Here is a 16,763-nt window from a genome sequence, read left to right as displayed (position 1 = left end):
AATCAGATTTTATTGGTACATTTTAGATATACATTATGATCACACTCATCATAGAGAATTTGTACCTGTACACAATATAACTTGGTTTTATTTATTTTTAAATTGAATTTTTCATTGTAGGAACCCCAGGCCTCCCTGGACCAAAAGGAATTAGTGGTGCCCCTGGGAATCCTGGCCTTCCAGGAGAACCTGGTCCTGTAGGTGAGCATGAAAATTAAGACATTGCTGTTCTATAAAACTAAAGCTTATCATATTCAATTTTGGAAAGTCAATTTATTTTCAACTGTAAACATTTCAGGAGCAATAGATGTGATCATTCACTTAGCAGTGTAACTTAGGCACAGTGTGAACAACTTTTAATAAAAATTACTTAATGTTGTAAAACCTTACTTTGTAGGCTCACATTTTTAGTGAGTCCATTTAAATTCCCTTTAATAGAACATTGACATTTAATATTTTTTATAATTGCAGGCTGGAAAAATTTTTTATTGACTTCTAAACAAAATCACTTATGCTTAATGATATGAGCCTTCTAATGCACCCTGTTACCTTGCAAGGCTCATTCTCTTATGTATGATTAACCCATATTAAAATGATCAAAGCTTAACATATTGATTAGCTTGTTTCTTTATCTCATTATCCCACTTCATTTTTTATTTTCATAAGATTTCATGATTGAAAGAAATGTCTCCCTAGCACTTTGTATCTTTGGAAAGAACTCTTTGAAGCTCAATTTAAAAGTTGAGCTATGTGGACAGAAAGGGAGTCCAAAAGATCAATGCAACTTGCTGTAATCTGTTCTTTAGGTGGTGCAGGTCATCCTGGGCCACCAGGACCTCCAGGTGCAAAAGGAACACCCGGTCAAGATGGTATCCCTGGGCCAGCTGGACAGAAGGGTGAACCAGGTGCTCTATGTTTTCTTTTTGCCTAGACTTGTTATCATTATATGTAAACCCTATGTAGTTTTTTGAGTTTCCCCTTGGTCCATTTCAATTTTGCCTTCTTCATTCATAATGAAATTATGTCTTTTTTACTTTTTAAGATACCATGCATTTTCTTCCATTAATTAGCTTATTTCTGCTCATCCTGAGATTATAACATTATGTTCATTGATGAGCATAAATTTAAAAAAATAACTCCAACATTGTCATGCCCAGTTCTTCACAATAAGAAGTTAAGCAGTTTTTCTCCCAAATTTCTTTTTTTTTTACTACACAATTAACATTTCCTTCATGTGATTTCACAAGGTATGATTTTGGGGAAAAGGATGCAGGTTATTGAGCCATTCACACTGAGCTACATTTCCAGTGTTTTTTTTTTTAATTTGAACTGTTAAATTGCTCAAGCTGGGTTCAAACTTGGAATGTTCCTGCCTCAGCTTCCCAAAGTGCTTTAATTTCATGTGTGCCACATTGCCGAGCTTTGATATACATACTTAAAGGTAATTTGACACTCATCACAAATAGAGTATATGTTTATATAATTTGTTGATAATAAATTGCTCAGTTAGAAATTAATCTTTATGAGCTGAGGTATAGCCCAGTGATATTGTACTCAGTTAATATGTGTAAGGCCATGGGTTCAATCCCCAGCATACAAAAAATGAATTATTTGCATGTCTTATATAATATACATTGTAGCACTTAATAAAACAACTATGATCTAAAAAGTTTATCATCATTTCACTCATTATTAGCATTTTAAGATTTTTGTTTTCTTTTGTACTGTAACAGGTCAACCAGGCTTTGGAATTCCAGGACCCCGTGGAATCCCAGGCCTTTCTGGTAAATTTTTTTCCCATAATTTTATTGATAAACAAATAGCAATGAGACAGTTTCAAATCAAATTGGTAGGACAGTTTCAATAATTAACACACTGCATACATTCTTCCTAGTGGTTAATTGCTGTACAAGATGAGGACATGATATTCTAACACCATCAGAACAAATCACTCTATTCATTGAGAGAATGTAACTATATATCTATCCTAACCACATTGAATACAAAGATACAAATTGGACATTCATTTGTATACCCCTTTTTTGGTTAAGTTCCATTATTTGAATATTATAGTTGTATAAACTCAGCAAAATATTCTAAAAGAGTCCAGTAGCCCATAATAGTATTGGGTCTTCCGCTTGACTGGCAATGTCAGAAATTGTTGACCTGAGTCCCTACAGCTCAACATAACAGCATGGCTTTACTTCTTATATTTTGTTTTTATACTTTTCTGCTGGATGGTTAAGACCAAGGTAAAGCAGGATTTAAGCAACAAGAGTTGTAGCTTTTGGGTCTGATAAGGTCAGTGAAATCCCCTCAGGATTTATCCTGAGATTCTGTACCTCAGATTGTAGAACCTATGTCAGTGTCAGCCATGTGGATGAGTCACGGCCATTGCTTGGCCATTGTGCTCTCTGTAAAAACTTGAGAGAATGTTTTTTCTCCATGTGACTCTCCTTAGGCACACTCTACATAATCGATCACTTTCCTCTTTGGCCACATAATCTCCTTGATCAGAAAATTTGGGACACTACTGAGTTACATGACGTTACAGTACAAGTTCTCATATGTCCTGAGTCCTAATTGACCTCAGAAGGCTAGGGCCAAAATGTTGACTTTCCTTGCTGCCCTCCTTTTTATCTAATTTTCGTCTGCAAACTTAGGTTGTTAACCATCCAGAAGACAAGCTTATTGTTATTACCATACAACTTAGGCTGTTAAGCTTAACCTCATTTTCCGGTAAATTTTAATAAAATACACTAAATCAATCCATAATGTATTCTCTAATGCATTTATGTTTCCAACTCTATTAATTACTGTTGTGAAATCTATAAACAAGCCTGAACCTCAAAGGTAGAATTGCACTTTTAGGATTTATGTGGCAGTGTGATCTAAGGAGTTCAGTTATATAAAAATGCACACTTAAGGAAATTTACAGGTAGATATTTCTTCATGACTTCATAAATGCTAAGGAAATGATATAGAAAGAAAGAAAAAAATGGTAGAGATAGATTTTAGTAAATATTTTAAAGCTCTTTTAAGTCAGGCAACAACATGCTTTTTTCTCCCTATGAAAGAAATATCAAAATAATAGATAAGACATTCTATAAAAATATGTACCAACTGTAAAAATATCTCTTGAAAAGTCAATTTTAATGTTTTCCATATTCAGATAGATATGTGGGCACACATAATTTACCTTCCTTCTCTACTACTTAATCTCACTGTAAGCACCAAATAGTTAATAGAATGTTAATTGAAAGACTGAATGTGCATACAGGTAAATATATTGCATATACTATGAGGTTTTTCTGAAGTCATAAATGTATCTCCTAGAAATTCTTATGATCACAACATGAAAGTTATTTATTGCTATAATGTGTCACTGTTTGTGGCTCTTAAGAATGTTAGTGGTGCAGAAAAATGTTGAGGACAGTTTCTGTAGATTATGATTATAAATCTTAGGTATAGTCATCTGCAGGAACACATAGTAACAATGAAAGATCCATCTTCCATTAGTGTCAAATTTAGATTAAAAATATTTATGCCAGGAATTGTCTTCAGTCATTTAAAACCTTTTCTTGACAACATTTTAAACTTTTTTCTTTTTTTCTTCATAACTGCTGGTCATGTCATCATTATCCCATATCCTAATACATTGGGTACCTTTTGCAATGAAAGCTGTTGTTTTCTATATTTCCATAGTACTGTAACAATAGTTTCCTAAGAACATTAGGAAAAATAATGTGTTGTTTGGGTTTGGGATTTATTTGGAGATAGATATTACCCTACTGAATTCTATTAGTTGCTCTAATAATGTTAGCCTTCTATGCAAGCCTGTAACTGAGTTTGAGGTTTTATTGTCAGGTTGAACTGTCATTTTACTTTTATAGGTCAAAAGGGTGATGGAGGATTACCTGGTATTCCAGGAAACCCTGGCCTTCCAGGTGCAAAGGGTGAACCAGGCTTTCAAGGTTTCCCTGGTGTGCAAGGTCTGCCAGGCCCTCCTGGTTCTCCAGGTCCAGCTGTGGAAGGCCCTAAAGGCAACCCTGGGCCCCAAGGTCCTCCTGGAAGACCAGGTATGTTCATGAGCCATAGAGGAATTTCTGTTATTCAATTTATTTCATTTTGCTGGCAGTTTACTCAGTCATCAGGCCTTAGAAATTATAGTTTAAGAATTTATTACAAACAAATAGCTTGATTTACCCACCTACTTAAATCCATTTCCATAGCATCTAATATATTATTGTCTGTAATGAATTTTATTACATACTTAAAGATGAAATAAAACAACTCGGATGAAAAAGGAAATAGTGATTTTCTTAATCTTGTTATTAAGGATAATTCTATACTGATAACCTGGCAGCAAAATACAATCTATATTTTTAAACGTGAGCTTTGCAGCATGTCCTAACTGAAATCACTAATAGATAAATGCTTGTGATCCATACCACAGGTATTGCTACAGTTCTGTCACATGATCAGCAAATGTCACCAAGCACCATAAAATTTTTATCTTCTCTAGGAACTAGGCAATCAAATTTATCTTCAGCGTCACAGCATGATCAAATTGACTAGCAATCTTTCCATGCCCACCTTATGTCTTTACCTCGTTTGTCTTTTATTCACTTCTCTAATAATTTAATTTTGCATCCATTTCAAGTTTTCATTTCTGTGCTGTCACTTCATTTTATTAACTTGAAAATGCTTGTTCTCATTAATGTTGCTGAGACCAATCACTGGTAATATGTTATCAACAGATTTTTGCAACTTGTTGTTAGTGTCTCTTTCTGGTAATGAAAAATTTGATCTTTACTGAGTTTAGGAAAGAAGAGAACTCTAAGACTGTAGAAACAAAGAAATTGTCCTTTTGTCTTTGAAAAACCCCTGATTTTTTTATTTTTTATTTTTTAATGGGATAATGATCTTTTATTTTTAAAAGGTATTTTAAAATGAAAATTTGCATTTAGATTCCAGTAAAATCTTGAATGGTTGGAGTCAGTTTCCATGGAAATGCTATAAAAACATGAATTAACATAGGATCACACCCTATGTTCACAGGATCATTTTGAAAACCATATTTTATCTGATCTTATTTGATTCTCCTTAGAGGATATTTCTTAAGGTTTTAAATTAGTTTACTATTGAAGAAAACCAGTGAAAATCTCAGCCATATTAACTCTTTTTCATGTATTACAAAGAATTGAAACAAATATCTTACTTTGTTTGTCATGCAATCATTCAAATAAACCAAACTATTATACTTTATATATTCTAATTAACAACTTGGTTATTCATTTTTATTAGTAATGGAACTCATTGATGACCATAAGGTTTTTTTTTTTGGCGGAACTGGGGATTGAACTGAGGCCCTTGAGCTTGCCAGGGAAGTGCTTATTCTACTGAGCCATCTCCTTGCCCCCCCCCTAAAATTTTTTCTATTCTCTTTAAATTAAAAAGGAAATATAAAAGGAAAAATTTAAATGAAATAAAATGAAATCATTAAACTGAACATGGTGCCTCACTCCTGTAGTTCCATAATTTTGACGCTGAGGTGAGAGGATCACTGTAAGTTTGAGGCCAGCCTGAATCACATAGCAAGATTCTGTCTCAATAAAGCAATAAAATAATAATTATATCATTACTCATAAAGGTGCCTTAAATATTACTATTTTTAAAGAAATAATAACAAAAGTACTCAGAGAGCATGTATCTGATCAGTAGTTTGCTTCTCAATGTTTATATAAACTGCATATTAAAATAGAGTTTTAAATTTCATTATTCTTAGGGGCCAGGGAGATGACTCAGTGAAAGCACTTGCCTGGGAAGTGCAAGGGCCTGAATTCAATCTGCGGTCTGCCAAAAAAAAATTTTTTTCATTACTCTTAGAAGTGATTGCCTACTCTGAGCTCATGGTGTCGAAATCTATAAAATAAATTTTGGTCTTTCAAAATATGGCATGTATTTCATTTTGGTAATTAACCTTAAGTGGTAATAATTTGGTTTATATGCAGATGCATGAATATCAATTTTTTGAATATGCTGTAATTGAACTAAATTTTAACTTGAAAGTATTTAGTATAATGCTTTAGTTTTTTGATGTTTCTAATATTTTTGTTATTTTTCCTTTCGTTAATGATGACACTGGGCCTTGGTGAACTTTGATCCCTATCCAGGTCCTCCAGGTTAGCTCTTTAACTCCAAAGTAGTAACTGCATGAAGTTTGAAAGTTTTCTTATATACATATATGTGTGCATGTATGTTTAAATATATGTCTGTATATACACACTCAAATTTAATGTTTTTAAGTTTTTAATGTATTGTCAGAGTGTGTGCCAATTCAATTCTTACATGGTGGTCTCTTACCTGTGTTTCTAATGGAATTACCCCAGATTAACTAATTAGGGAAATAAATGCTCCAGAATTCATATATTTGTGTCATTTTAACTGAAAATTTACAGTATTTAAAACAGCTCTGTCTAACATTTTATTTTTCCTTTGGATTAGAGTGTATATCTTACTTTTGCCTTGTATTTGTTAATTCAAACTGAACTATTAACCAGGCACAGTGGTACCTATCTGTATTGTAACTATTTTGAAGGCTGAAATAAGAGTGTTACTTGGACCAGCCAGGGCACAGAATTAAACACACTCTGTCTCCCAAAAAGAAAGAAAGTAAAACTAGCCTTCAAAAAGGCATTTATAAAACAATAGTATGTATTAATAGGTTCTATATAATCTTGACTTGTCATGAAGTTCCAAATTGTACTCCTATGAAGAAATTCTAATCAGTATAATATTGTTAAAAGTCCCTACAGTCAATAGAGATTAGAGACTCTTAATCCTATTTTCATCACATATAAACAGTAATATCAAACAACAATTACCAAGAAGGACTAGCTGGAAAATTGTTGATTTCTAGTAAAAAACAAAACAAAAGAAAAAACCTCAACTAATCAGGATTAAAAAGGGCCACAAATATTTGAATTTCTCATTATTATCGTAGATACATAGTCCTTTTCTGATTTTTTGGGGAAATTAAAAGGGGCAAAAGTCTATGCCTTAGGTCTGATTATTGAGAATGATAGAATTTTTTCCATTTAATAAATTAAAAACTAATGCATTTTCAAAATGACTTTTAGGAAGCTTTCTGTCACTGTCTGAGCTAATTCCCTACTTAATTTATTTCTGTAAAGGAAATTTATTTTCTCTGTATTGGGAATTGAATTCAGAACTTCTGAATTGAACCATATGTCCCTATCCCTTTGGGGGAACATGCTTTCCTCATGCTAGATGTAAACTTGTGATCCTCTTGTTTCCCAGAGTGTTGGGATTACAAGGATGTGGGACCATGCCTGGTTTCTGATTCCTTAGTTTCTTACTTTTCCACAGATCTATTATGTCATTGAACCACACAATATCAGACCAAAGAAATTGCTGACTGTATTCTTGTTCAAGATGGAAAGACAAATTTTTATTCAAGACTATTGCAATAGAGGAAAGGTTATAACAAACAATAGGGTAGAGTGACTGAACTCACCTCAAAAAGACAAAGAAATTTTTCACAAAGGAGTAGAGTGAAGAGGGCAGTGATGGAAACTTAAACTGAGGAGGCGTCAAGGGTAAAGGATTCTTGCTAAGCTTACTTAACAGGATCCTGCTAAAGGTAGGCAAAGGACTTAGACACAAAGGGTGTGGATGAGGAATTTGATCAGATTTTGAACATTATAAAGGGACTTTCCTTAGAATGACTTAGCAGCATTCTTATAACTGGACTTGACAGGCCAGAAAAAGGCCCTAGAATGTACCTGTGAAGTTTGGTCAAGGACAGAGTCTCTTACATATGAGAAATTGAAGCCCAAACAGGTCAATAAGCGTGTTCAAGGCAATACTGTTACTTACTGGAATAGATGACATTGACTTGTGTATGTACTAGTGGCACCATATCGTTCCACAAAGGATATTTATTGCATGGATTGATGCTTATTTTCTCTTATTCAAGTTACAGATTTGATAAATTAATGATGCAAAATTGCTTCTACTATTTTAGAAGGCTTGGCTATAGCAGACCAGGCATTCCAACTACTTTCTTGTTTTCTGTTTCCTTAAAAGCATTATTAACCCCTAACAATTGGTTCTTTTGTTCTTCCTAAATGGATGTCATCAAGCAGGTTAAGATACAGCATGTGATTTAACAATTACCAAGAAAAAAAGTGACTACGGGGTACTATGAATGAATTTTGAGTCCAAACTTGTCCTACTTGTATGGACTTCTTATACCTTCATCACTGCTAAAGTAAAATGTCAGCAAGGAGCTTTTTCTTTTTTCCTAAGGTACTAGAATATATTTAAGGGTGAAAAACAGAGTAGCCACACTTAAAACCAATTTAACAACTCCCACTTACCAAATGTACTCTAAATTATTGCTGGAACCAGGTCTCTGCAGTGGTGCCTTCTTTACAACAATTGCAAAGTACAACCTTAAGTGAAAATCAGATTTTTTGTGTACCAAGGATCAAATTCAGGACTATTTTCTTGCCAGGCAAGCACTTATGCCACTAAGCTATATCCCCGACCTGGAAATCAGATTTATACTAGTGGAACAATCAACTCATCTTTAATAATTACCACTTATGTCTAAGATTTTATGTTTCTTAGGAATTTTTAGTTAACTTTTCTTAGATGGTTTGAAAAACAATGAATTGAAAGCCTCATACAAAAAATTGAGTTGGCATATAACTCATTAAAATTTAACCTTTTCAAAATTAAAGTCTTAGAAGTTTTGCTGTGATATGTTCATAGTTCTCATTGCCACTGACTTAAATTAAAATGCCATTTTTGAACGAGATATTATTCTGAGAGTTCTTATTATTGGTCTTAATATATCAAACACATTGAAAATGTCTTTACTCAAACTCTAAATTATGCTTGGTAGTAATTTTAATTTATTGAACTAATTGTGTGGTTAGGCAGTGCTGTAAGCATTAGCTTGAGTTAGTTTGCTGTGTAAGTCAAATTTTAACTTTCTAAATTTCAAAGTATCAATCATTTAAAAAGTTTCCTTATTGGGCAATTATAGTAATGCTTTCTGTTTATGTGGCATGCTACCATTTCCATCATATAATGTACTTTTGTTGTAAGCTCCCTGAGGGCAGAGTCAAGAGTCTTATTCATTTTTACATTCCATGTAGCACCTTGTACATGGCGGACATTAAGTCTGTATTTTAAAACTTGCCCTCCATTATTAATCCTATGAGGGAAGTTAGGGCAGATAACAGTATTCCCATTATGCTATGAGCAATTGAATTAACCAAATAACAAATAACTCATATAGTTATTAAGTAGCACAGTCAAGAATACAATCTGAGGTCTTTAAACTTCTCGGACTCTGTGCTCTCGCCCCATTTATTCCCTCTGCTAGTATTCATTGTTCATAAATCACAGCAAGACTTGTAAGTAAATTGTGTTTATAGTCAATTAACAGTAACCAAGAGATGTTCTATGTGTAGCTTTTATCATTTTATTTAATGATCCTTGTACTAATGAATTGCTTGAGTAAATATGTGCATTGAACTACATTAAAATAATTGTAATATCTTCTGTGGTTTGGGGTGAGCTATTGCATGCCAAAATATTTAAAGTACCCCTTCAATGATAGTCTTCACATCTTTGGAAAATTTGAATCTTTAGTTTCAGGTTCAATTCTGTACAAATATACATTGGCTTTTTCTTTAAGTAGTTTGCTGCAATTAATAATGTACAGAGGGGCTGGGGAGATGGCTCAGTAGAATAAGCGCTTCCCTGGCAAGCGCAAGGGCCTGAGTTCAATCCCCGGTTCCGGAAAAAAAAAGGAAGAAAATAAATAATCTACAGAGGAAAACTACATGATGAATTATGAAATAAAACCAGAATGTGGCTTCACTGATTGATTGTCAAATAAAACAAATGAAAGTACAATTACACATGTGTTTTGAGTTTTCTCTTTAGTCACCAATGACTTTTTAATTTTTTTGCCAGTGAAGCCTCTAAAGTTAACTAATCTCTCCTTGCTTCAGTCTGAACATATAAAGAGAGATTTTACCTTGTGTCTTTATTGAAGGATGGCAGAGGCCAAGATAAACATTCATCCAAAATTACTCCTTTGTTAAAAGAGCTGAAGGCTGTCAGTGAAACCTTATTACCTTGCCAAGTTGAATGTTTTGAGAAGCCAACTTTTTGAAAGCCACAGTACTGGGGTTAACACAGTGTCTTCAGTAGAGTTTTCCATTTTTGTTCTATTAATGAAGACCAGCAGCTTATTCTCTATAAGAAGCACTATTTAAACAGTTTGGCTCTCCATCTCCAGTATGATTCTGTGTGCATCCCATTTATGCTATAAGTCCAAGAAATGCTGGCAAAAAGAATAATTGTTTAACTTATGCTATATTGTGAACTACTTCTAACTCATAATCTTATTTTGTACTGTGTGATGTCTGATACTGCTAACATCGATCTTTGAGCTTTGGTGAACTCTGCTCTTCCCAGGTTTTCAAGGTTAGACTCTTCACTGGTTTATTAGATTTTAATGCTTTAAATGTGTGTTAAGAGATATATAGTTTATTTTGCTATAAATAAAAGCAAAGTTTAGAAGCTACTGAAGAATGCTGTAATCCTCAAATATTACCTAGTTAGGTTTTGATGTGTTGGTGATGATAGTATGGCATATTTATAATCAAGCTTGAAGTGATATGAAGTCTTTGTAGTTTTGTTTACGATAAATAATCCTGTATAAAGACATGTTTAATTTTAAATGAAAATACACTTACTTTTGCCTTCTAGATTGCACTAAGACATTTTCTTAGACAGACACTTGGGCAATTGATAATCTTTCCATAGAGATTTTATTTTCCTGAGAAACATTTGTTTGCTTCAATGGTCTGTGTATTTGTGCCCATTTTCAATAATGAAAGAGGTAAACTATTAAATGGTTTTGGGCCGCGGAGATAGTGCAGCAGTGTAAGCACCTGCCTGGCAAACGCAGAGACCCAGGTTCAATCCTGCTGGCTCCACCCAGGTTCAATCCTGCTGGCTCCATGCGGAGAGGGCCACCAAAACCAGGTGTGTTGGCACACGCCTATAATCCCAGCACTAGGGAGAATGAGACAAGCGGATCACTAGGAGACTGAGCTGTATAGCAATACCCTGTACCAAATAAATAAATAAATAAATAAATAAATAAATAGATTTTTTAAATGCTATTAAAAATAACTTATTTGTACTGTATGTCATTAGTAATTCATTAAGTCAAATGTGAAGTTCTAAACAGCAGGCATGCATCTGCATGTAAAATTCCTACTATTCCCTTTTAATTGCAAAAAACAAGTAATACCCCTGTTTTATTTTTCAAATGATACAATCCTCTGGTAGTCTTTCAAACTGGGAAAGAATGGTTGTCAAAGCATCTCTTTTTCCGATCTTAAATCTTCCCTTGTTAATTTTATAAGATTGGTTCACAGTTTATTTTTCTCTAAATGAGATGATTTGCTACCTGACTTCTGTTCTAAATGATACAAACTAATGTATTTGCTTAACAAACCCTATTTAATGGATTTGAACTAATGAATCGTGTTTTTGCTTTTGTTTTGGTTTTTAAGTGTCAAACTACTCCAAATAGTTCTTTGTGATGGGTAAGGGAATTGCTATGTTGTCTGGCTACCAGGTTAAAGTGACTATATGAATTAAATTGTTTAACAATACAATTGCTATTGTCCTGCAAACCTGAAATTTTTTCTCATGTGCCAGATGTAGTCATTCCATTTTTTGAAATCACATAAAAACATCTGAAAGATTTAAAACATGTTCATACTTTAAGATATGCATTTACTTTCCATTTTACTAATGAAGATAATAGTGTTAATAATTATAAAAATACTAACCTTTTTTTATTACTGTGTGCCAGGCACTATGCTAAATAATTTATACATGTAATGTCATTTGATCTTTACAACAACCTGGTAAAGCAGATACTACTCTTTTATTATTTATTTATTTATTTATTTATTTATTTATTTGACTGTGCTGGGTTCTGTACCTTCACGATGAGCTGCATACTCTCAGGCCCATTTTAAAAATTCTGATGCATACTCTAAATTGTCTGGCAGGATTTGAATTTGGAATCCTTATACCTCAACCACGACTAATTCTGGAATTATAGGAATGTGCCACCATGCTTGACTAGCAGATACTCTTCTTATTTCTACTTTATAGAAAAAGCAATTAAAGCAAGAAGATTAACCATCCTGGTAAATCAAAGAGCTGATGATTAATAGACTTGGGATTGGAACCTCTGGACTCTAGCTCCAGGTTCCGGTGTTTTTAATCAGTAATCACTGATTCTGAGTTTTAACAAAATTTAGAAAGAGAACTAAAGGTGACATTTGATCTTAGGTCAAAATGATGGCTCTCTGTTCATAAGTAAACTTGAACTCAGTATTCTAATTTCTGAGAGACTGCCTCAAAGCCCAAAACAAACACACCCAAAAATTGTAATTCCTACTAATTTTTTTTTTAATTTTGGTTTAGATCAATTAAAAATTGAGGCTACCTGAAGACGAAAGGTGTATGTGCTAGCTTTGAACTCATTATTGGGACCTTGTAATTACTTCCTTAAGAAATGAGTACTTATTCTCAGTCTCAGTTGTAAACACTGTACAAACAAATAGCACCTATTTTCCACCTGCTGACAAAAGACTTGATCAATGATAGTATGTCCCTGTTCATATAATGGGCCTGAGATTTTTATTTTATTTAAAAAGAAAGATTAAAAATATAAAGAAAACTCTTTGTGAAGCCTCACCTTAAATTATTTTTGTTTATCCACATGATACATGCAAAATTTTTTCTTTAACATATTTTAAATGTAAAAATTATGAAAACTTTCTTTTGCAGTACTGGGGATAAACCCAAAGCTTCACAATTTGCTCTGCCACTGCTCTGTATCCCCAGTCCATGAAAACATTTCTAAAATAAATGTTTAAAGCACTATATTGACTAAATTCGGACCTTTAAAAATATTCAAATGTATCAAACATATCACTAGAACAATATTAAAGTTAATTTATTTGTATTAATTGCATAGTAATTAAAAATCAATAAATGTCACTTTACAAATAAACCCATTTTATCTTTTATTTATGGATTTTACTTATTTTTGTCACTGGGAATAATCCCAAGACCTCTCACTTGAGCTACTCCACCACTGAGCTACATACATCCTCAATCCTAAGCAATTTCATTTTAATAACAGTAGCCTGAATTCCTTGAATTTGTTAGAATTCAGAATCTTGGGTCTCTCCCCAACCTTACTAAAGCTGAAACTCTGTGGGTGGGACAAAGAATTTGAATCATAAAATCATATTATTTTGATGTTTGCATGCTTCAATTTGAGAACAGTGCCCTACTGTGTCTATTTCATTTCAGTTTTAAGTCAAATGCTTTGTTAGGAATTCAGAAGCAAATTATTTCCTGAATCTTTTATTTAGATACATATGTATGGGATTAAATGAATAATAAAATTTAAGCCAGAAGGCATACAAGCTAACATTAATAACGAAAGGAACCCAATCCAATTTACATTAGAAAAGGAATCAGAATAGGTCAATATATTTTAACACAGTTTCAGTTTTACACGTAAACTAATATGAAGAGTATTGATATTGACATTTATACTCCTCTTGTGCTGTACTGAAATTTTGTCATTTGTTGTACATCAATCATCAAGGTCTACCAGGTCCAGAAGGTCCCCGTGGTCTCCCTGGAAATGGAGGTATTAAAGGAGAAAGAGGAAACCCAGGCCCACCTGGGCAACCTGGCTTGCCAGGTTTGAAAGGAGATCAAGGATCACCAGGACTCTCGGTAGGAAATCAAGTAGATAGTTGATGAGAGAAGAGTGTGGGTGTTTGAATTCAAATGACAATTCTAAACTTTAGCACTTAATTAGTACTGACAAGAGTATCAACAACTCACTTGGTAAATTAATGTAAAAGTAGAAGGTCAATATTTTTTATGGCATTTTGCTCTATGATAGCAAAAGGGTTCCTCGAAAGATAATTTCAGTGATAGCAAATTTGTGCAGAAAAGATGTGAAAATCATAACATGGCATGTGGGTGAGTCCAGCCATAGGATTATGGTGAGTGGTAGTATTTTCGCGTTGAGATTAGATAGAGTTAGGGTGAACTTTCAGCTCTACTACTCATTTCATCTTATATCTACCAGGAAAACAAATACTCTGGGTTTATGTTTTCACCTATGAAAAGAGAATAATAGCATATCCACTCATTTGCTTTCTACCTTGGCTTGTATGACCCAGAGAAACTTCCTTCTTTATATATTCTCAAGGCTACCACCATGCATTCAAGCAGGTTGTCAAATAAATTTTGACAGCCGGGAGCTGGGGACAAGGCTCAATGGAATAAGCACTTCCCTGGCAAGCACAAGGGCCTGAGTTCAATCCCTGGCTCTGCCAAAACTAAAAAAATTAAAAAATAAATAAATAAATAAATAAATAATAAATTTTGACAGCCAGCATGGTCTGGGCTGTCTTCAGTGAGCAGTAGAAAAAATTGTCTAACAAGTAGGAGGTCTTAAATTTTTTAAATATCTAATATTTTTTTCCATAGCATCTCTCTTCTTCTAGTTATCAATTCCTAAAAATTAAATCTTATTTCATTCTTCTCTCTTACACCACTGCATTCAAGATTCATTTTTAATTATTATTTATTAAAGTGAGTATTAAACAGTGTTAAAGCAGAGAAAACTACAAATAATACAAATTTTTACTAAACAAACTTACATGAATTTGACGATATTTGTTGTATTGCGTACTGTTCTCTTCAAATTAGTTGTTCAGATTGCCAGATACATACATGCAAAATTGGAAGAAAGGAAAAAGTTATAAGAAGAAGGAAAAATGAGAAGATAAAAATTATTTCAAAAAATGAAAAATTAAGCATTAACTGCTTCTTTCCACAGACCAGTAGAAATCCACAGTACAATTATCCAAACCATCCTGCTTAAATGCATCGATATATCTCTTTCTCCCACTCCCTGTCGTGTCCTTCTCATCTCAGTAATTCCTTCTTTTTGAACAGGTTCATTCCCTTTCACAGTATCTATTACACCTTTCAGATTTTAGTTACTCTTTTAGGTTCTTACACTATGAAGAGAATATGATGTTTGCCTATGCGGGTCTGATTTATTTTACTTTAAGGTTCTCTAGTTGCATCCATTTACCTATAAAAGCCTCAAATATATCCTTTTGTATAGCTGACTAATACTGCATTTTGTAAAACTACATCTTCTTTATCCATTCCTCATGTGATGGGCATTGGGTTGCTTCCCAGATTCAGCTATAACAGACTACACTACTTACTATAAACATAGGTGCACATAAATCACTGTGATATGATGTTTTCTGTTCTTCTGGAAAAATACCCAGGAGGTGGATTGAATAGCTGGATTGAATCTGACCTCTAATCCTAACTTTTTGAGGAATTTCTGCACTGATTTCCATAGTGGTTATACCAGTCTGTGCTCCCACTAATAGTGGAGAAGGGATCCATTTTCCCCATAGCTCCTCCAGCATTTGCTGCTGGTTGAGTTATTGATGCTAGCCATTCTTTCTTGGGTAAGATGGAATATCAGTGTTTTTTTTAATTTCTGGAAAGACCAATGATATAAAACATTTTTTCACATATTTATTTGCCATTTGCATTTCTTCATCTGAGAAGTGTATTGCATCTCAAATGTAATATTTTTTGCATTGGGTCTTTGAATTTTGGAGGCCTGATTTTTAAAAATTATTTATATGTTCTAGACAGAGAGCTTTGTCAGAGGGGCAATTGACTATAATTTTTTTCCCAGTTCATGGATTTTCTTTTTATTCTCTTGGCAATTTCTTTTGAAGGCAGAAACTTTTCAAAAAGATGATATCCTAGTTGTTGATTCTTTGAAGTATTTCCCATGTAGTTTGGCTTTCACTCATGAACTCTTTACCTACACCTACATCTTTAAGATTTCTACCTGCATTTCCCTCTAGGAGATTTAGTGTTTCTGTTTTTTTTTTTTTTTTTTTTTTTTTTTTTTTTTTTTTTTTTTTTTTTCCGGAACCAAGGATTGAACTCAGATCCTTGCGTTTGCCAGTCAAGCGCTTATCCTACTGAGCCATCTCCCCGGCCCCTTAGTGTTTCTGTTTTAATGTTTAAATCTTTGATCCATTTTCATTGCAGTTTAGTGCATGGATATAGACATGGGTCTAATTTTATTCTTCGGCATGTGGAAAGCCAGTTTTTCTAGCACCATGTATTAAAGAGGCTGTGTTTCTTCCAGTGAAGGTGTTTGGCCCCTTTGTAAAAGATAAGATCGTCAAATATGTTTTAATTGTATCTGTATCTTTTAATCTATTCCATTGATCTGCAGGTCTCTATGCCAGTACCATGCTGATTTTATCACAGTAACTTTGTAGTACAATTTCAAGTCTGAGATTGTGATGCCTCCTGCTTTTTCTTTGTTGTCCAGGTTTGCTTTTGATGATCTGGGTGCCTTCTGCTTTCAGATGAATTTTAAGAATGTTTTTTTCTAGATCTGTGAGGTATATGAATGGCAATGACATTTTAATTGGGATTGCATTGAATCTGTATAAGTTTGAGATTATTTCCATTTTCATAATGTTGTTTCTGTCCAGGAGAAAGTCCAAGATTCTTAACTGATACATTTCTCTTTTTTT

At 33.5% G+C, this 16,763-nt stretch overlaps 1 protein-coding gene across 1 annotated transcript in view; it reads left to right on the top strand.

Annotated features, from left to right (window-relative positions):
• Positions 1-16,763, top strand: part of Col4a5 (collagen type IV alpha 5 chain) — a 351,283-nt gene that overhangs the window by 311,811 nt on the left and 22,709 nt on the right. Inside the window, exons 35-41 of the mRNA XM_004642629.2 lie at positions 121-201; positions 807-905; positions 1,734-1,784; positions 3,894-4,079; positions 6,177-6,185; positions 10,525-10,533; positions 13,760-13,893. Of these exons, the coding sequence (XP_004642686.1) occupies positions 121-201; positions 807-905; positions 1,734-1,784; positions 3,894-4,079; positions 6,177-6,185; positions 10,525-10,533; positions 13,760-13,893 (569 nt within the window). The remainder of the gene's footprint in view (positions 1-120; positions 202-806; positions 906-1,733; positions 1,785-3,893; positions 4,080-6,176; positions 6,186-10,524; positions 10,534-13,759; positions 13,894-16,763) is intronic.

Source organism: Octodon degus, unplaced genomic scaffold (assembly GCF_000260255.1).
Source record: "Octodon degus isolate 3935 unplaced genomic scaffold, OctDeg1.0 scaffold00157, whole genome shotgun sequence".
Lineage (NCBI taxonomy): Eukaryota > Metazoa > Chordata > Mammalia > Rodentia > Octodontidae > Octodon > Octodon degus.
This window is presented reverse-complemented; position numbering and strand designations above follow the sequence as displayed.